General features: G+C 35.9%; 2 protein-coding genes and 1 pseudogene across 2 annotated transcripts; all 3 read right to left on the bottom strand.

Annotated features, from left to right (window-relative positions):
• On the bottom strand, positions 1-6,477 carry LOC120213447 (cytochrome P450 81Q32-like). The gene is made up of 3 exons (XM_039211596.1): positions 6,202-6,477; positions 5,982-6,110; positions 1-609 (listed from the first exon to the last, which is right to left on the bottom strand). The coding sequence occupies exons 1-3, from the start codon at positions 6,475-6,477 to the stop codon at positions 1-3; spliced, it is 1,014 nt and encodes a 337-aa protein (XP_039067527.1).
• Positions 6,478-9,747: 3,270 nt separating this feature from the next.
• LOC120213446 (cucumisin-like) lies at positions 9,748-12,758 on the bottom strand. The gene is made up of 10 exons (XM_039211595.1): positions 12,657-12,758; positions 12,482-12,570; positions 12,305-12,396; positions 11,994-12,237; positions 11,401-11,914; positions 11,186-11,289; positions 10,862-11,074; positions 10,671-10,782; positions 10,365-10,578; positions 9,748-10,289 (listed from the first exon to the last, which is right to left on the bottom strand). The coding sequence occupies exons 1-10, from the start codon at positions 12,756-12,758 to the stop codon at positions 9,748-9,750; spliced, it is 2,226 nt and encodes a 741-aa protein (XP_039067526.1).
• A 769-nt stretch (positions 12,759-13,527) lies between these two features.
• Positions 13,528-20,824, bottom strand: LOC120213444 (annotated as a pseudogene).
• Positions 20,825-22,772: the final 1,948 nt, after the last annotated feature.

Below are 22,772 nucleotides of genomic sequence, written 5' to 3'. Positions count from 1 at the left end.
TCAAGAAAGTAGCTTCTTTGTGGTGCTGTGTACTTTGTAAGAAGCCTGTAACGGTTCAGCTTTGGGCAAATTTAGACCGTTCCCTTCGGTCATATCAATTTCCTTCTCACTTACTCTTCTCCACTCAAAGCATTGAATCAATGACCCTAAAGCCAAGCCAGCTACACGCAGGCCTAAATCCATTCTGGGGCAAGCCCTCCTTCCCAAACCAAATGGCATCATCTTAGAGCCCTTGATCCGGCCGCTCTCGAACCTCTCCGGCTTAAAACTCGTCGCTTCATCCCACACGTTCCGGTCCCTCTGAATCGCCCATGCGTTCACTAGCAACATTGTATCCTTGGGGATGTCGTACCCTAATATGTTACAATGATCGGACGAGACATGAGGAATGAGGAGATGCGTCGCCGGGTTTAATCGGAGGGTTTTGGAGATTACGTTTAGTAAATGAAGTAGTTTTGGGAGGTCGGTTTCGTCTAGCAATCTGTCGTAACCGATGTGGATGTCTAGTTCGGATTTGCTCTTTTGTAATGCGTTTGGATTGTTGAGTAACAGAGACATGGACCATTCCAATGTTATAACAACCGTGTTGGTTCCTGGAATTAACATGTCCTGCATCAAAATTAAGAGGGAAAGCATTAATTATTAGATTAATTAGTAAGATAAGTGTAACCCCCCAGACCGATGCGGGTAGCCCGATCCGATCCGAGAAGTCACATTAGGGCCACCGAAGCGACCCATTGTAAAAATAGCGGAAAATTTAAATCTTTTTATCAGAACATGTAAACTTATAAAATCATTTGTCACTATTTAAAAATAAAACATATTACCAGACTCGTATATTAATCAAAATACAATTACATGCCCCCTAATCACATGTACCATACTCTGCAACAACGCCGGAAGAACTCCCTTACTGAAGTCGATAGATGCACTGGTACAATTCTTTTAACCTGAAAAGGTGAGTAATAGAGTGAGCTTCGAAAAGCTCAGTAATACAGAACTACCAGATGATGCTGAAAAACGTGCAGATACAAATAAACATATTTTCCTTATTGGTTCAGATATTTACAGATCTTTATGTTGAGCTGAGGTCCATTGATATCGTATGTAGTAACAAATAGTATTCATTTCAGATGGAAATATTTCGGATGTCTAGGTTCAGGAGATCAGAACAGGTTTTCTAGTGTGTTCCCAAAAATCATGTAACTTTTCAGATCTTTTTTTTAAAAACATATATATATATATATATATACCCCCATCCAACAAGTCCAAGTTGTGTAGGTTCCCCAGAACCATACACCCACCATCAAGTCCAGTTGGCCCTGAGCACACAGCCGAGGAACCGGTAAATAAGGCCCTGAGCACACAGCCGAGGAGCCTCCAGGTATACTTCCTCCAATATTACCCCCCCAAGTAAGATATGTCCGTCCGTAAACGGATATATCAAAAATCAAAACATAAATCAGGTCAAGTATCATATAAGAAATCAGGTCAAGTAACAGATCAGAATCCAAGTCAAGTATCAGATCAGAATCCATGTCAGATATCAGATCAGAATCCATGTCAAGTATCAGATCAGAAATCAAATCGAAAATCAGGTAAATATTCATGTGAGTAGGGAACACACCAGAATTTACAGATAGTATTCAAAGATATTGGATAATCTTAACAAGTAGGGGAACACGGATCTTTAGTATACCGATAGAATATCGGAATTCAGAATCACTATTGAAAGAGTTCAATAACTGACAGAATTATCAGTTATTCAGAAAGTGACTTGAGCTGATAAGGAAGAAATGAAGGTTCAGGACATTTATATTATCTATCGATTGATCGAATTATCGGACAACTCTTAGATGAATAGTTTCCAGAACTAATGCCCGTCGATTGGTCAATTCATTGTTCTTCCAGGGTATTTACTCTTTAATACCACAATTCTTATCCATAGACCATTTTCGGAATCATCGTTGAATAGATCTTCCAATGTCTTTATTTCATTTCCACACTTCTACAATATCATGAAATGCTGACGTACTTGATTAATTTGTTCAAACTCATTGTAATTGTACACTACGTAAACTCCTCAGAGTTTCCAGACTTATCCAAGTCACTTACTAAATCCTCAGTCATTGAAGTTACCTATTTCATTTAGCAGTCATCTCTATTCCAGTTACTTCAGGATTTTCCAGAGTAATTCAAACGTTCCTGAATTTCAGATACATGTTGTACTTCCATTCCATTCAATTTGGTCTTCATGGTTGATTGTCGAACAAACGTTCAATTCTTAGTACTGAATACAATCTAGAGCTGAGTTGAATACTTCCAAAATTTATCATCGAGCCAAACTTGAGAAGACGAACACATGTTCTAGAAATATCTATGTCATTCAGGTATTGACATAGCTTTAAGGTTGATCTATTCACTTAAATTGTTTTCCATTACCTTTAAAGGTAGTCCAATACTTATGCTTACTTGGATTCCTGAATTAATCCAAGACATTTACTTAATTTAGGCCAAAAGGGTATTTTGGTAATCTTGATGTCCAGTTTTATTCTATTCATTTCAGAGCTCGAGGATATCCAATCATTCCTGAGCTTGGTGATATTCTTGGGTCATTTCCATTACAGGGGTATTTTGGTCATTTTACAGATCTACGGTATTTCAATCTTTTCCTTCCATCCGGTCTTATTATTTAATTCAATCTTATCATTTACTTTAGTCCTTTCGAATAATTCTGACAGTAGAATACCCCCTATAAATTATTCTTCAAGTATTTGCTCATTATTCGGATATTTTCGAGTCAAGTGTCTTCTCATATTTTACAAACGGAAATCATGAATTTTCTATACAAAGTCATGATCTTAACAATTAAATCTGTACTTAATCGAGTTAAGTACGAATCCCCTAAGTATTTTCTCATTCAGAGTCAACTTAGACTATTCTATCTCTTAAGGGCATTTCCGTAATTTCTTAACCAGATAATTTCGATATTAGCTCTTAACGAAAATAATTATAATTTAGAGATCCTATGATTAATTGATTTCGTGAACACTCTCTGATCTTGAAATGATTTCCTTAACAGACTTCTAATATCCTTCACAAACCCTCATAAGACTAAAAACCGGTTATCCGCATTTCCTAATCAAAACTAGCATTTCTTATGCACATCAATAGTTTTTACCAGATCAATATGTCTTTTCAGAGTTATTAACCAACTTCCAGGGATAATTCTTATCATCTTACAACATAAGGGTATTTTCGTAATTTTACCCTACCAGATTATTCTCACAATTTCTCATCCAAGTACTTTTTAACATTTAACCTTTGATGAAATAAATTATAAATTGCAGATACAGGGCTGATTTCTTTATCACTAATCACAAACTTGTAATTTAATCTAACAATTCCTCAATCTCTTATATTAGTCATTCAATCCGTAATCAGTTACAGAATTTCTACCACATCATATCGAGTGTATAAATTATTCAACTCCACCAAAGTGTCCAACATTATCTTGTTCATGCATTTATCAATATAAACATGTTCCATAAGCATAAAGAGGTAGTAAAGTATTACCTCGATTTCTGTGCAATACTGATCGACCATAAAAATTCCATTCGAATGCCTTTGATCCTCAATTCAGCTTCCAATAATTCCTCAGATACATATCAACATAAATTATATCATAAACGAATCTTAATTACGATAAACGGATCGAATCGGGTGATAAATTAGTGAAAGACGGCTTACCGGGTTCGAATTTGGCAAAACGGACTTCGGATTCGGATTCAGGACGTCGAAAGCATAAAATATGACTTTTTGGAAATTTGGAATTTTCGGTCAAAATCAAAGTCAACGGGTTTGACTAACAATTTCGAGGCCTTCGGCTTCGAATTTTGAAAAACGGACAGCGGAATCGGATTTGGAACGTCGAAAAATGTCAGGATAGGTATACTCGGTCGAAGTCAAAGGTCGTTTAATGCCCGATCAAAGCCGGTCAAAGTTTTGGTCAACAGTGGTCAACTCCGGTCAACGGTCAACGGGTCGGGTGGGGTCAACGGGTCGGGTAAATGGGTCCGGTCGGGTCAACGGGTCGGGTCGGGTTATGACCGGTCAAACCGGTCAAAACAGTTCCAAAACCGGTCAAACCGGTCACTTTTCCCTTACCCACGCGCAGTGTCGGCGCGTGGGGGCGCGTGAACAGTGATAAAATCCCGGAAAAATTTCTAAAAATTATTTTGAGCGATTTTGAGATACTTACAAAGCTCGGTTCACAATTTTAAACGGCGGAGAGCTCGATTTCAACAAATTGGGAAGTTTGACCGATTCACCTCCCAACGCGCCGCCGCCTCCGGAGAAAAAGGAGAACACCGGTGGACTCGGAACGGCACAAGGAACACGATGGTGCGGGAGGTGTCATAAACGGATGACCCGATCGTCGTGAATCGATGAAAAACCAACTAAAACCGAGTTATTACCGACGATACTTCCGACTGAAATTCACGACGAACGGCGATGATTCACGACGAAAGGTTTGAGGGGTTTTGTTCCTCGGTTGACAACGAACACGATGGTTGTTTCGGCTTGTCGTTTGGAGGTCAGACGGCGAGTAGATCGGAGTTGGAAGTAGGGAGAACAGGAGAGGAAAACTGGAAAATTTTCCAGAAACATACGAGAGTCTGGAGGGTTTATAACATCTCATAATTAAAAATGGCTAAACCAAGAGTTTAGCCACTGAACTTCCTGCACTTCTTAAAACGGTCTGTCAACTTTGAAATATTACAATTTAATCTCTTATTTCTTTCAAAATACCAAATTAAATCCACCAATTTATATTTTCTTAAATTTAGCCCCTAAATTGGGGTGTTACATAAGTTACACCACACATCAATAAACTTTAATTTTTATCGAATTTGTTACTCAACTATACATTTATATGATTGTAGTACAAAATTTTAGATTTGCAGGTAATTATATCATTGGACCGTTAAGGGGTAAACAACGTGTTGACCAAACGATGATGTGGCCAAACGATGTCGATTTAGTGTGAGTATCTTGATGTTCAAAATGACACCGGTTATAGGACTATATAAATCATTTAATTTGTCTATCGATTTTGCCATTAAACTTCAAAATATTTTAAATTTAGGTTCTAAACTTTTCAATTGTCATTGGTAACCAATCGTCGCTTGTCATCAGTCATCATTCACGACAAGATTAATATCAAAAGGCTCATATTTTACTCTTCCTTCTCATTGGATTGACTTTTCACGAAACCTACTAAAAAATCGAGGGAAATTCATCTAAATATCCAATATACTAATACTCAAATCACCTCTAATAGTCGTCTAATAAGACAAATTTTAGATGATTTCAGAAATTATTCAAATCACCTCTAGATCAGTTAAAGTACTCGAATATGTATATGTATGTATGTGCGTATGTAAATTTGACCTTTCAAATCACCTCTAAATATCCAATATACTAATACGCTCATACATACATATACATATTCGAGTACTCAAATCACCTCTAAGTATCCAATATACTAATACGCTCATATTTTTCATCTTCTTGAGATAATGCTTCTCACCATTCATATTTTTGGACAAACATCTCCCTCGAATTCGAGAAAGCCACCAAACCCCCTAAAATTGTGATTTATTTATTTGTTTAATTTCATGAGTTTTAGAGAGGTATTGAAAAAATTTAAAACGAAAAAATAGTAGAAGATCAAGAGATGAGATCATTAGTGTGCAGGGAGACCACATAAGACATTATAGAGTAACAGTTTAAATGAGTGAAAAATCTTAATTTTGATGATGTAAAATTATTTGCACCATCAATGGGTAAGGGTCCAACTATATAATTGCATATAAAACTAAAATATAATGTTACAATCGTATCAATTTATAATTAATTGACAAATTCGTAGTTTACTCTATTAATAAAATGCGTTGAATAATAGAGTTTGTGGTAACCTGGACGATTCCTTTGATAATTTGATCAGTATAATACTGCGCTTGAGATTCTTGCAAACAAAGCAGATGGCCGATCATAGTATCCTCCTCTTTAACACATTTATTCCTCCGATGCTCATCGATTAAACCCTGCAACAATCCATCGATTTCTCTCGCTAATTTCACCACTTTCTTCTTGTACCCTTTGAAATCAGTCCACTGCAAAGAAATCTCCTATAACTGGTGAAATCCCCAGTTTTAGAAGCTCATGTATGAGATTATGAAGCTTCATTGGTTCAGGTTTCCGACGAGCTTTGTCACCGTCGTATTGCTTGCCTGCAATCCTTCTCATGATTATGTTGAATGCCAGCTTTGACAGCATCGGTTTCAACTCTACCTCTGCGAAACCGTCTGGCTCGAAGAAAAATACAATCCTCGCAAGAACTCCTTGATTTCGTCGCTTCGGATACTCAAAGACGAGTTCAAGCGATCGACAGAGAACATTTCGAGTTTGCATATACGTCTTAGGTTTTGCCAATGGTCACCGTAGGGAGACGAGCCGACGGTGGTGTACTCGTATCCAATATACTTGCCGACCCAAGAGTAAGGACGATTGGCGAAAATGATATCGTTTTTGGTGAAGCATTATTTGAGCGGCGTTGACCGGCCATTAAACGACCGTTGACTTTTTTCGGGTATATCTATTCTGACGTTTTTCGACGTCCTAAATCTGTTTTTGGGTACGTTTCACCAAATTCGATCCCGAAAGCCTCCAAATCGTCAGTCAAACCCGTTGACTTTGACTTTGACCAAAAGTTCAAATTTTTGAAAAATCATATTTTATGTTTTTTTACGTCTTGATTCCGATTCCGCAACCCGTTTGGTCAAATTCAGACTCGAAAGCCTCCAAATTGATAGTCAAACCCGAAAAATGCATATGTGCTTAAGAGTTTTAGCTTTGAATGATTAAGTAAGATTTGAGACTGATAAATTATTATTGTTTGAAGGTACAAGAGACTCTCCTGATCGCTCGACAGCTTAACCCAACTCCTCTAGATCAGTTAAACGGCGTGCGCCAGTATTCACCCGTATGACCCGTAAATCTTATGATTTGAGAAATTAATTATGTTACCCACTAGTAATGTAGTGTTATTATGAATTAGGTTTGAAAACTGTAACAGAGCGTGGCGAGGCCAGTACTCAGTAGATGACCCTATTATCAAGGTGTGTTCCCTATGTACTATTCAATTATTTTATCTGTTTTGAAATATGGTACACTGAGAGCTATGTTTTACTGTTTATTGATACACCGACTTACTGGTGATGATTTATGGACAATGATTGATATATGATTATTAGTTTTCACTTATATATGATAACAGTGATTACGGATTTATGAAAATTATGTTGCATAAATTGCATTTTTGAAATACTGATTTTGGGTTGGATTGAATTACGGAGGTATAGCTCTGATCAAGCTGGTAAACCTTACGGACCTAATGTGACTCTTGGGTAGGCTCATAGGCCTCAAGACGCTCCATTAGGTTGGCTCCCTTTGTTGTGTGCTTAGGGTAAGCCCTACGGACCTAAGGATACATGCCCCAAAAGCCTATCCTTAGGTTGACTTCCTTTTTGCTATGTGCTTAAGGTAGCCCTACAGACGCAGTTCTGAGGAACTACGATTGGTGTACAGGAGAAGAGTTTTAAACTACGAGTTTCAAAAGTTAAACTTTATTATGATTTTATGATGATTTTCTGAACTATTACTTGTTTATTGTACCTACTATGATTTTATTATACTATTGGGACACAATGAGCCTAGCTCACTTTTCAAAATATTTTTTCCCTTTCTGATACATTTGGTTAGATACCCAGAGCAAGCACTTAGAGGATCATCACATATTGCATAGATCAACTGAATGTAATGATTTTATCATGCAAGTTGACTTTATTATCGAAACATGACCTTTATTTTAAAGTATTGAATTTTTATAATGATTACTCTTTTGCTACTGATATTTGGTTTATCGTGATTTGGATTTTATGACATGTTTTAAATTAATTTATTACTTTTTAGTTTTATATTCATGAGTGGGTTTTTATTGCTAAAATTATCATAATTTCATAAATGTCTTTTATAACATGATTTTAATTTATCGAATAATGTCTTTAAGAATCATGAATGTGATCCGTTAGACTTAGTCGAAACGCATAGACTGGATTTAGGGGTTACAAAACTCCTTTTGGATCTGATTTCCTCTTCTCTAGAGATGATCCGAATAAGCTTTCCAGTTGCTTTCCAGTACCGATCACAGGCACTTCGAACAGGCCTAGAGCCTTTCGGGTATTTACGATCTCTAGGTGTGAAAAAATACCATTCCCCATTTGACAAAGCATTATCATACATACCTGACAACATGAAAAAAAAATTAAAAAACATTATTGGCAAGTCTACAGGATTCTAAATCAGCGCATCCACATTTAAAAAAAGGGTAAACTACATGGGAGACCACTAAACTATGATTAAAAATCAATTTGACCATTGAAGTTTCAATTGAATCAATCAGACCACCCAACTATTTAAATAGTTCAATCAAGCTACCAGCCGTTAATTTTTAACAGATGTGGTGACGTGTCCGTTAATAAAAAATGGCATAATTAGACATTTGGTCCTTAATATTTATAAATCCTATCAATTTTGATATAAATTATTTTAATTAAAATAAATTTAACCTCCAATTAAATGGTGAGACATGTCATTACCTAGTTGGAGCATATTTTCTTAATTTTTTATTTATGTAATAAATTTATTTTTCTACTGACACATGTCATTACCTAGTTGGATATAAATTATATTTAATAAATAAAAGTCAATAATTATTTATTCGATTAAAATTTTAAAATATAAAAAACTGTAAATTATAATTATTTATTCGATTAAAAAATTCTTAATTTTATTAATTCACAATTTTTTTATATTTTAAAATTTTAATCGAATAAATAATTATTGACTTTTATTTATTATTTATAATTTATAATTTTTTATATTTTAAATTTTAAAATTTTTAATCGAATAAATAATTATTGATTTTATTTATTAAATATAATTTAATAGCTATATACAATATTAAATTATAATTAATAAAAAAAATTAAAGATTATTTTTTTATATGAGTGAATAGAAATGAGTAGCAACATTTTTTATATAGGCATGAGTTAGGATGTCACGGGATTAAAGTTTCACTAGTCGATTTTTGCGATTTTAGACGATGAAGCTTGAGTTAATCGCCTAAGCGGTATTTAAGGGTTAATAATACCAATATCTCATATAATTTGATAAATTCTTCAAAGTCATATTTTAATCTTCTAAATGTTAAATATGTTTCTTCTATTTTGTTTTTGTTTTCTATTATGTCTTATGAGACTAATGTGGATAATGAATGACATTAATAAGACATGTGAACCAATCATATATTATCACGTGACATTTTAGGTGAAAGAAAAATCAAAGAGTTTTAAAATAATTACATATAGAGTTTAGCTTCTTAGTCAACTAAGATTGGATTAATATGGCTTCAGAACTTTTTTAACTAATGATAACATACACATCTTGTAAACGTAGTTATTTAAGCTCAAATTCTTTAAGAAGAATAACGTTTTTTTTTCTTATCACTGAAACAATCAATGAGTTCGACACTAATATTCATCTAAAATAATTAAAATAGATTTACGTGACAGCGTAGAAAACTGCGAGAAAAGTGTCATGTGAGATCATAGAAAAATAATGTCATTCTTCTTGGACAGCAAATGCAACAACTGGACTTCTCACTTGATGCACCCCATCATCCCAAATCAAAGAACCAGAAGCCATCATGTTCGTACTGTTGTTGTCAATTTTAGCTTTGACTTTCACAACAAATGATTTCATCTCCCCGATGGCCTTGAATCCGAGCACGTTTGGTTCGACACCGATTTCGAGTCCTGAAGGAGCGTTCACCATTGTCTTATAAGCCGAAACACCCGATCCAACATTAGTTACTGTTCTATGGAAGACTCGAATGGTAGATTTCCCAGGGACAACAGATAAAGCAAACGATGGATAATTGAGATCCCATGCAGTCCCATTAATGGCTTTGGAACATCTGCTTCCATCTCCGGTAACGAGTCTAAGAGTAGTAGTGTTGTATCCTTGTCCGCATAAAAATTTAACATAATCGATCTCTCCAGCATCGTAAACCAACCCGGGATCAAGTGCCGATGAAGGAATCATATGGCCGGATCCGAATGCGAACTCGGCGTCGGTGTTGGTCTCGAGACTTAATGGAACAGCTGAAGTAACATAGACCGAAATCAGGTTAAAACAGTTTTCCGTTGAGTTTTCTGAATTTGTTTTCAAGACAATACCTGTTGTCATTAGGGCAGATTTAATAGCAGCAGGCGACCACGTCGGATTAAATGATTTGACGTAGGCCGCCGCAGCGGTTGCATGAGGGCAAGACATTGATGTACCGGAGATTATGTTGTATGGAACTACTCTGTTGTCACCTTTTAAACCGGTTACGGTTGTTCCTTGAGACCAGGCCGCCAAGATGTCGACTCCAGGTGCGGTTAAATCCGGCTGCAGGTGCATACATTAACGATTTCCGAAGTCCGGTGTAAGAAAAAACAGATTATACATCGAAAACAATGCGAGAAATTCATCTAATTTACCTTGAGAATGTCGTATGTAATAGGATTAGGCCCTCTTGATGAAAATGAAATAACATACGGTGCTTGTTCATCCCTTTCTTGAATACTCTTGAATATTGTTGCAGTTGGTTTTCTATCATAACATGGCAAGAAAGTTTAATCATACATAAACAGTTTCTCTATTTTTCTATTTTTCTTCTCCGAGAACGAACCTTGTCGAGTTCAAGTAGGTCAAGACTTCAGTTCTGTTATCGGGCCCCAAGCACGAAACAGGCAACGGAAAATTGTAGGCGGTATCTAAGTAACCCTCCATTATAGCACCAATAGCCCCTGCAGATATTGCACCTTCACCATTATTTACTTCATCACAAAGAACAACTTTTCCAGCTACCAAGGCCTTATCCAACGAGTCTTCCCAGCAATACCTGCATTTGAAGTAACATTTCGAGTATAAACATTCGTAAATAAATCCGAAATTGATTTCTTTTCGATACCAGATGCAGCTTCAAGATTCGTAAGAGTAAAATCTATGTTACCTGGATTCGGAGCTATCATATCCGTCTTTAATATTTGGGGCTGCTCCACCATATATGAGAGGGAACATCTTATCTTTGAGCTCAATTGTATTTATAGATATTCCCTAAAGTACATATACATATACATATACATATACATATACATATACATATACATATAATTAGCACCATATGGTAAATCATGGAGTTAATACATGAAAATTGAGCTTTCTCACCTTATAAATTTCACCATTACCCAACATCACCTCAGTGACAAATTTTCTATTAATGGTACTTGCAGCCACCGAGAGAGACCAAGGTGAAACGTTTGTGACGGTTGCAAGATCAGGGCCTGAATTGCCAGCAGAATTTGATGTGAGGATTCCGTTTTTCATTGAATGGAAAGCTCCGATGGCAATGACATCATTGAAATAATCCACGGCAAAAGACCCTCCGACGGAAAGCGAGATTATGTCGACTCCATCAGCGATTGCATCATCAAATGCTGCAAGAATATCTGCATCAGGGCAACCATCCGACCAACATATCTTGTAGACTGCGATTCGAGCCGAGGGAACCCCTCCTCGAGCTGTCCCTAATGCAAGACCAGATAAGCTTGCCTTGGAGACTAAGGCACCGGATGCTATTGACGATGTATGTGATCCATGGCCTTCCGAGTCTCTAGGTGATCGGATATCCGTCGGAATGAAAGATTTATCCGCCCTATAGTAACGGCCTCCGATGATTTTACTGAGAAAAAATGGGAAAAATTTAGTCAAAATAAATCTGGATTTCCATTTTTCGGGGGATTCTAGTGAATTATATTTACTTGTTGCAAGTGAAATTTGATGATTCTTGGCAAGTTCCTTTCCATTTCTTCGGAGGTGGACCAAATCCTTCGTCATTGAAGCTTTCGGATTCCGGCCAAATTCCGGTGTCTAACATTCCAATGATTATATCGCTTTCATGTCTTGTTCTTCTAACATGTCGGGAAAAACCCATGAAATCCCATGATCTTGTCGTGTGAAGCTGCTTCTTTTGACTAGGGAACACCGAGACAACCCCTTTTATTTCTGGAAAAAAAAATCCCCATTGTTAATCTTAGGCCTATTTTTCAGTTGAACAATCTAGTAAACATACTGGCTAATTTTTTAGCATCATCCTCGGTCAACTTGGCAACAAATCCATTAAAGCTCCTACGATAGCTATGGAGCAAAGAGCTTGATCCACCACTGTTGAAAAATGCAATGCATTAGAGTGTGATATATATATATATATATATATATATATATATATGTATGTATATGTATATATAACCTGCCAAGAACTTGTTCTAGGATGTTAGTGTGAAGTTTTTCTGCAGAGAATTCCCCATTGGGAATATCACCCATATAGACAATATAAACCTGCAAAAGCTTCGACAAAAAAGTTAAACATGTTGTGAAATCAAACACTTACGAATTCAGAAAGGTCAAAGAACTTAGTATTTTGCCTTTCGATCGTCGAAAGATGCTGCCTGGGATGTAACGAGCGTGCAAAAGGTGAAGATGAAAAGGAAAAAGCTTGTCAAAGGAGATAACGACTGGATTGCCATTGGAACAGGCTATTGCTTGAGAGTTGAGATCGATTGCACTTGATTTCTGTAAATTTACTAACTTCAAGCTTTATATGTATAGTATTGGATTTGAGAACTCTCAAACAGTCAAGTATAGGTAAGTCCGCCGCAAGGTGTTTAAATATTGAGACTGTCGAAAGACGGTGTTTTTACAATGTTCTTGTTCCAAAGCTTTGGTTTTCTCAGCTTTTACACGCACATGTAGGGGTGTAAATTAACATAGTATCAATGAATTGTTCGTATAATGTTCGTTTATTAAATTAAATAAATTAGTATGAATAAAATTATTATGTTCATTTAATAATTGAACGAACAAAAACAAATGTATGTTCGATTTGTTTATTTATCTACAAACAAAGGTATGTAGAGATTAAATTAAACATATAGTGAATTTTGGAGTTTGAAGTGTGAAGTATGAGGAATTTAAGGACTAGTGACGTAATTTCACCAAATAAACGAACATGTTCATAAAGATTATACGAAAATATTTGCAAAAGTTTACCGAAAAATGTTCATGAACGTTAAATGAAAATATATACGAACATTAAACGAACTGAAAATGTATACCTTTAAATATAACAAAGACAAACACGATATTAAAAATTTAAATGAACATGAATAAAACATAAAAATCTTAAGAAACAAACAAACAAACACGAATATAATCTTATTGTTCAAGTCCTACTCATTTATACCCACCTGCATATGACTTTTTAGTAAAATAATATCATTTTAGTAATGCAAAATGCAATCTTTATTCATTATTGAGGAGAACATTCAAACTTCCCAATGGATTGTTATTCAAACACCAACATGTCGGAAAACTAAAACCATGGTTTAAAAGGCAACAATGGGACTCCTTGCTTCATGCACACCATCATCCCAAATCAAAGAACCGGAGACTATATTTGGAAGTAAAACCTTAGCTGCAACCCTAACGACAAATGATTTCTTTTCTCCAACCGACTTGAACGAAAGAACATTCGGTTTGACTTTGATATCGAGTTCTTTCGGAGCCTTTACGATGGCTTTATAGGTCGACACCGGCGATCCGAAGTTGGTCACGGTCCTTTGAAAATCACGACTGAAGTATATGTCTCCTGCTCCGGAAACAACTAATGTGAATGAAGGGTAGTTTAAATCCCATGCACTTCCGTTTGTTGCTTTGGTACAACCGGTTTTATCTCCTGTAACTAGCCGAAGTTGTTTCGTACTATACCCTTGTCCACACAAAAATTTAACGTAATCGATCTCCCCGGCATCGTAGACTAATCCCGGATTGATGGCTAATGAAGGGATTATATCACCGGATCCGTATGCGAATTCGCGATCAGTATTGGTCTTTGAACTCATTGGCCGTGCTTCAGCAATAAAAAAAATAAAATAAAAATAAAGGAACAGGGACAACCATGATAGTTAGTAACAATATATGTAAAGCACAACAGATATAGAATTAGTACCTGTTGTCATCAGGGCAGATTTAATAGAAGAAGCGGACCATGTCGGATGAAACGATTTGACGTAAGCTGCGACAGCAGTTGCATGGGGGCAAGACATCGACGTGCCAGAGATTATATTACTACTCTTTTATCAGCTTCGATTCTTGTCACGGTTGTAGCCTCTGACCATGCTGCTAAAATGTCCACTCCTGGTGCTACTATATCCGGCTGCAGTTTATAATCAAATGTCACAACTTTGACTGATCAAAGGGATTGATTTTAGAGAATTAATCCTTTTATACCTTGAGGATGTCAAATGAAAGAATATTGGGTCCTCTCGACGAAAACGAAACTACATACGGAGCGAGTTTGTCATTCTCCTCGGTACTTCGAAGTATCGTTGCAGTCGGTTTCCTACAGGGTTAAATGCGATCAAATCAGTGAAATTTAACCGAAAAATTATGATATTGATCATAAAACTATAGTGAAGATATTTCGTCGTATTGATGTAGTGCCAAATGTCGCTTCCTTCCGTTAATTCGAGAGCAGAAGTAGGCAAGGGGAAAGTGTTGGCGAAATCTTTGAACCCGTCATCTCGAACTACAACACCAACAGCTCCTGCAAGTAATGGCCCATCCAGGTAATACAGGTAATCACAGAGAACAAATTTTCCCTTTACCAAGGTCTCATCCAAGGTGTATGGCAAGCAACTCCTGCATGAAATTTACAATGAAGTTCCCTTTATTTTACTGATTTTACCGGAGAATCACAATTAGCGTTACCTCGAATCGGATCCGTTATATTTCGGGACGTCGCCGCTCCATACGATGGGATAAAAATTCCCTTTAAGATCGAACGTATTTACTGAAGTTCCCTATAGAATGAGAAGGTAATTTTATCAGTGTCTGTATTGTTGCGGAAGACGGCTATCGGATAGAGAAAAAATGCAACTGATAATTTGAGAAAATAAAAATTGAAGATAAAAGAGACACAAAATTTACGTGGAAAACCCCTAAATAATATAGGGTAAAAGCCACGGGCAACGGTAGAAGAATTTCACTATGAGAAAATAGGAATTACAACTTCTCTCTATCTACCAAGGAGAAAACAATGATAATTCTCTCTTGATAAAAAGGAGAAAACAACTCACAAGAAACTCTCTAAATTCTCTAGTATTGGAAGAAAACTAGAATGCTTTGGGATGATTTTGAAGCTAAATGAGCTAGGGTATTTATAGTTAAAACTTAAGGACTAATTTGTAAATACCCTAAATTACAATGACTAAAAATGATTTTACCATTTCCAAAAAATTCAACAAATGCCATGTGCCATTAATTGTGCCCACTTTCGGTGCATTGTTTAATCCACCTTTCGGTGGATTTGTTTAGTTTTCAACAATCTCCCACTTGAAGATTTGATTGGAACAATCATATCTTCACACCATTCTTTCTACCTTGTACCATAATGTTGCTTACATCTCTAACAGGCCACAAGAGGATCGACACCAAGTAAATTTATCAGCGTTGATCGCCTTCGTCATGAAATCTTCTATGTTGTCATTGGTATGGATCTTCTGCATATCTGCCGTTTCTTCTTCCACCTTTTCACGAATGAAATGGTATTGAACTCGTATGTGCTTTGTCCTTGAATGAAATGCTAGATTCCTTGCTAAATGCAAGGCGCTTTGACTGTCACAAAATAGAGAGACATACTCTTGATTGTGCCCAAGCTCCTCCAATAGCATCTTCAACCAAATTGCTTCTTTACTGGCTTGTGTAGTTGCTACATATTCTGCTTCTGTTGTGGATGTAGCCACAACTGACTGCAATTTTGAAACCCAGCTTACAGCTCCACCAGCAACTTTGAACATATATCCTGTAGTAGATTTGGTTTTATCCAAATCTCCTGCATAGTCAGAATCTACATACCCATTGATTAGTAAGTTTGATCATCCGTAACATAATGCAACATTTGAGGTCCCTTTGATGTATCTCATGATCCTCTTTACTGTATTCCAATGCTCTTTGCCTGGATTCACCATGTATCGACTAACCACTCCCACTGCTTGTGCAATGTCTGGTCTTGTGCATATCATAGCGAACATTAAACTTCCCACTGCTGATGCATACGGTACTCGAGACATCTCCATCATCTCTTCTTCACTACTAGGACTCATACGGGAGGATAATTTGAAGTTAATATGAAGAGGGGTAGAAATTGGCTTACAATCTTGCATGTTGAATCGTGACAAGATCTTCTTCAAGTAATTCTTTTGTGAAAGCTAAATCTTCATATTACTTTTGTCTCGGTGAATTTGCATCCCTAGAATCTTGTTTGCTGATCCCAAGTCCTCCATTTCAAATTCCCTAGCCAATTGTGCCTTCAATTCTTCAATATGATCTTTGTTGGGTCCTGCAACCAACATGTCATCCACATACAACAGCAATATAACAAAATCGTTATCACCAGACCTCTTGAAATAAGCACAAGGGTCTGCATTAAGTCTGTTGTATCCAATGCACATAATGAAGGAATCAAATCTCTTATACCAACACCTCGGCGCCTGCTTTAGACCATACAGAGATTTGTTCAACCTGCAAACCAAGTTCTTATTTTCTTCTTCTTCAAAACCTTCAGGCTGAAGCATGTAAATCTCTTCTTCAAGATTTCCATGAAGAAAAGTTGTTTTAACATCTAGCTTCTCGAGATGTAAATTCAATGTAGCACACATTGCCAAGACTACTCGAACTATTGTTAGTCGAACCATAGGAGAAAAAAGTTCATTAAAATCAATACCTTCTTTTTGAGCATATCCTTTGACCACCAGTCTTGCACGATACCTCTCAACTTGATCGTCACCATTTCGCTTGATTTTGAAGACCCATTTGTTACCAATTGGCTTCCTTCCTTGTGGTAGTGGCACAAGGTCCCATGTATTATTTTTATGAAGGGCTTCAATTTCTTCTTGCATCGCCATCATCCACAGTGAAGCATCTGAGTTGTTTATTGCCTCCTGGTATGTTGATGGCTCATCGTCCTCTGTTAAAAGGCAATATGCAACATTTCCTTCTATAACATAATCTGAGTGCCAATTGGGACGTCTTCTCACATGATCTGATTGACGAGTTGTTGGAGCTTCAGAACTCTCTAGTTCTTGTTCATCATGTGCTGGTTATGCTTCAGAAGAATCTCCTTGTTCAACCTCTTTTTCCACATATATCTGTGTAGTCTCTGACTTTTCAGTGCTATCATCGTCTTCTTTTCTTTGTAGCTTATCTTCTACAAAGATGACATCCCTGCTGATGATCACTTTGCGGGCAGTGGGATCCCACAAGCGATACCCCTTTACTCCATCAGCATACCCCAAGAATTTGCATTTCCTGAATTTTGGATCCAACTTTGAGATTTCTTGGGAGTTGTACATCACGTACACAATACTTCCAAATATATGGAGGTTTGAATAATCAGCTGGTTTACCAGTCCACATCTCCATTGGTGTCATCAGTTCTATTGCAGTTGGATGGAGCTCGATTCACCAAATACAGGCGGTATTGACTGCTTCTGCCCAGAATGATTTTTCTAGGACTGCATCCCTTAACATTGCTCTTGTTATTTCTAACAAGGTTCTGTTCATCCGCTCTGCCACTCCATTTTGTCGAGGAGTGTTCGCCACTGTGAACTATCTTTTGATGCATTCTTTCCTGCAAAAGTCATAAAATTCTTCGCTTGTGTATTCTCCTCCATTATCAGTTCTGAAACAGTTGATCTTATTTCCAGAATCAAGTTCCACCCGCGCTTTGAAGTTTTTGAAAGTTAAAAACACATCTGACTTCTTCTTAATAGGGTACACCCAACATCTCCTGGAGTAATCATCAATAAATGAGACAAAGTATTTTGCTCCGCCTAGGGATGTAACTGGTGATTGCCATACGTCAGAGTGAACCAATTCTAGAACACTTTTGCCTCTAGAATTTGATATGTTGAATTTCAACAGGTGTTGCTTACTTGTTATGCAATGCTCATACAAAGGAAGTGATACCATTGTTAAGCCTGGAAGTAGCTTTTGCTCCACAAGGACTTTCATTCTTTGTTCTGACATGTGTCTAAGTTTCTGATGCCATAACATTGCAGTATCTGAACTACATGAGGCAACAGAGGCTTCTTCTTATAGCAAAGTCTCTCCCTTTAGCATGTATAAATTTGCTGCTATCTTTTCTCCTTTCAACACCACAAGCGCTCCACGGAACACCTTCATGATTCCTTTCCGTGTTTCAATCTTGCTTGCATTATTATCCAACAATTCGTAGGATAATAAATTTTTCTTCAGCCCTTTTACGTACCGCACATCTTGAACAACTTTAATTGTTCCATCATACATCTTCAATTTGATGGTTCCCATGCCAACGATCTCTAAGGCATGATCATTGCAACTATACACAGATCCTCCTGAGACATGTTCATAATGATGAAACCATTCTCTTCTTGAGGTCATGTGATATGTTGCTCCTGAATCAATGAGCCATATATCTGTAAATCTTTTTCTGCCTTCCACGGTGGTTAACGCTTCACAGCATAGAGCATCTCCATCATCTGAAGTGTTTGAGGTATTACCTTGTGGATTGAAGTTTTTATTTAGACTCCAACAATCCTTCTTCAAGTGACCCTTCTTTCCACAGTTGTAGCACTTTAATTTTTCTTGCTCCTCGACTTCGATCTACCATGTTTGTGACTGTTGCTTTGGTCACGTTCTGTTGATCTCCCTCTCATCATTGTCAACGATTCTGCTTGTTGCAGATTTACTTGTCTGTCTTCCTTGTTTTTGCGCCGATTTTCTTATTGGAGAACAGCAGCTGCAACGTCATCGAAGACTAGACTAGTGACATTACTATTTGTCAAGTTGATGATGAGTTGATCATACGAATCAGGTAGACTTTGAAGTAGAAGTTTAACACGTTCTTGTTCTCCTATTGTACATCTTAAGGATGTAAGCTGAGAAAATAACGTGTTCAGTGTGTTTAAGTGCTCCGTCACTGAAGTAGATTCTGACATACGAAGAGTGTACAATTTCCTCTTAAGGAAAATTTTATTGTGCAGCGATGTAGCCTCGTACAATTTGGTGAGATGATCCCATATCTCCTTAGCTGTCTTCTTCTCCTCGATGCTTGACAATACTTCATCTGCTAATGCTAGATGAAAGTTTACCATAGCATTCCCGTCCATTTCGATCCATTTGTTGTCATCTGTGAAATCCACCGGTCTTTCACTGATAGCTGCTAGACACCCGTCTTTCCTCAGGATGACCTTCATCTTCAATTTCCACAATGAAAAATTTCTCCCATTGAATTTTTCAATATCAAATTTCGTTGCCATAGCTTATTTTACGGATAGCTCCCACTATTTCACTATCGTGAATAGCTCTCTGGAACCTTCAAAGAATGGGTAATAACTTCTTACTTTCTTATGTTGGAGGATCCACCTTTTGGTGGCAACCACAAAGACAATAAGCAGATATTACACACTCAAATCTGGCTCGGATACCAATTGTTGCGGAAGATGGTATCGGATAGAGCAAAAACGCAACTGATAATTTGAGAAAATAAAAATTGAAGATAAAAGAGACACAAAATTTACGTGGAAAATCCCTAAATAATATAGGGTAAAAATCACGGGCAACGGTAGAAGAATTTCACTATTGATAATTCTCTCTATCTACCAAGGAGAAAACAATGATAATTCTCTCTTGATAAAAAGGAGAAAACAACTCACAAGAAACTCTCTAAATTCTCTAGTATTGGAAGAAAGCTAGAATGCTTTGGGATGATTTTGAAACTAAATGAGCTAGGGTTTATAGTTGAAACTTAAGGACTAATTTGTAAATACTCTAAATTACAATGACTAAAAATGATTTTACCATTTTTAAAAAATTCAACAAATGCCATGTGCCATTAATTGTGCCCACTTTCGGTGCATTGTTTAATCCACCTTTCGGTGGATTTGTTTAGTTTTCAACATGTATTGTTGTGAAATAACATGAAATTAACAAGCCTGCAATTGATTTACATTGAAAACTTTACCGTTACCCAATTTCACCACAGTTTGAAATCGTTGAAACTTTCGGATTTAGGCCAAATCCCTGTATTGAGCAAAGCTACGATGATGTCGTTTTCTAAGACTGTTCGTCTAGAATGGTTGGAGAACCGATGAAGTCCCATGATCTTGTCGTGTGGAGCTCCTTCTTCTGACTTTCGAATACCGAAACAACCCCTTCCATGTCTTAAACAAACCAAGTTCAATATTCATCAGTTCAGCATATGTCGGATACGAATATCGAGCACAAATGATTCTAACAGACCAGCCAATTTCTCTGCCTCTTTCTCAGTCAATTTAGCAGCAAAGCCATTGAAACTCCTTTGGTAACTGCGTAGCAGTAACTCTGATGCACCACTGTTAAAATGTAAATGCAATGTTAGTAAATTTGAGTAAATTATTAACCATATTGCTAAGTTAAAACTGTTACAGACCTGCCGACAACTTCTTCCAACATGTTATTATGAAGAGTTGCTGCTGAAAATTCACCCCTTGGAAGGTCACCCATGTATACAATATGAACCTGAATTCAACAAATAAACCATTTCAAGAACGTTCCATGAAATCATCCATTACGAATCATATACTCGTATCCGAATATCTGTAAATTCATACCTTTTGATCATCGGATGCACCATGGCAGCGAATCACAAGCATGGTGCAAGCAAAGCTGATTAGCTTGAGCCAGTGCAAAAGAGAAGTTTGAATCGCCATTTCTGATAGAGTGACCAGTTTGTGCAAGTATATGGGGTTTATATAGGCAGTGAGTGTACGAAGAATAGTAGGGAATCTTATTACATTGTTAATTTAATCGGCATACAAAAGCATCCAAAGACAGCATTTTACTATGTTCTTGTTGCAAAGCTTAGTTTCATATGATGTTTGAAAGAACAGAAAATGGAGTTAGGATGCAGACACAGAAAAGAGTTTTGAAAAAATGGTATGGGGTAGAATTTAATCTGTATCTGTTTGGTTCTTAGGAAAGTTTCAAAGAGAAAAGTACATATCATGGCTTGGAATTACTAGCAGGCGTGAGAAAAGATAGCTCTTCAAGACATAGTAATGTTGATGTTTGGGAATTCAAAAATGCCATCAAAATGAAATTAGGGTCTCTTTGTTTCATGTCAAATATTTTTTTGGAAAACATTTTCTTATTTTTTTAATGTTTGTTTGAAGGAAAACATGTTGGTCAATATAAAATATTTTACTGGTCAACAAAATTTCATTTGCATTTTATTGAAAATAAATTACGGTTTGATTTTTCATAAGTCATTTTTCGAACTTTTTACTTTAAAGCATAAATACTCAAAATAATAAAAATATTAATTATTAACATATTTAAAATATATATTAATATTTTTAACAATATAATATATTATAATAATATTATTATATACTTAGTTATATTATAATAATATATGATATTATTATATTCTTATTTTAATAATATATAATAAATTATTAATAAAAATTATATTATTTATTAATTTCTTAAAAATATTATTAAATTATTAATAATAAATAATATCATTTATGTATTTAATATTAATATAATAGTCTAATAATATTTTAATAAAATACTTAAAATATATTTATTAATAATTTTGTACTATTCTTATTTTAATAAATCTTTAATATAATTTATAATATTTTTATTTTAATAGAATATACTAATCTTAACATTTTTATTTATAAAATTTTAGAAATAATATTTTAATAATTTATTAGCATAAATATTATTAAATAAATTATTCTAAAATTTTTAAAATAATAATATTAAGTTTTTTATAATAAATAATAATATTTATCATATTTCATAGTTACAATAAATAATTTCTAGAAAATTTATCAACTAGTGAAAAATTGTTGAAAACATTTTGATATTTCGATATAACAAATTAAGTTAAATGAATTTTAAGATTTTCCAAAATGATTTTCTAAAGTATATTCGATAAAATTATTCGAATATCAAAACATTACTCCAAATATTTAAAAAATCATTTTTAATCCTTACTTAAGTGTAAAATTAAGTTTTAATCTTAAAACAATTTCAAATAATCTTTCAAAGTATTTCGAACCATTTCAAAGCCAAAAATTCCAAATTGCTCAGAGGGAATCGATTCCCCCCCCCCAAGGGGGTACCGATTCCCCCATGAATGGTTTGGCTCCGAGATTTCCAGAATGCTCGGAGGGAACCGATTCCCCCATAGGGGGTACCGATTCCCCTTGTTCAACGGTCGAAATATTTGAATTTTACACTTAGGGAACCGATCCCCTATGAGGGGGAACCGATTCCCCCCACGCTCCAAGCTGTTTTATTAATTGTTTTCACACTAAAACAGCTATATTATCTTCATTAATTATCCCCAACGTTCAGAAGTGATTCAAGGTGTATTTAAACAAGTTCTGAAGCCCTTGATCAACAAGAAATCATAGAGAAACAAGAGAGAAAGCATCAAACATCAAG

Source organism: Hibiscus syriacus, unplaced genomic scaffold (assembly GCF_006381635.1).
Source record: "Hibiscus syriacus cultivar Baekdansim isolate YM2019G1 unplaced genomic scaffold, ASM638163v2 tig00110020_pilon, whole genome shotgun sequence".
Classification (NCBI taxonomy): Eukaryota; Viridiplantae; Streptophyta; class Magnoliopsida; order Malvales; family Malvaceae; genus Hibiscus; species Hibiscus syriacus.
This window is presented reverse-complemented; position numbering and strand designations above follow the sequence as displayed.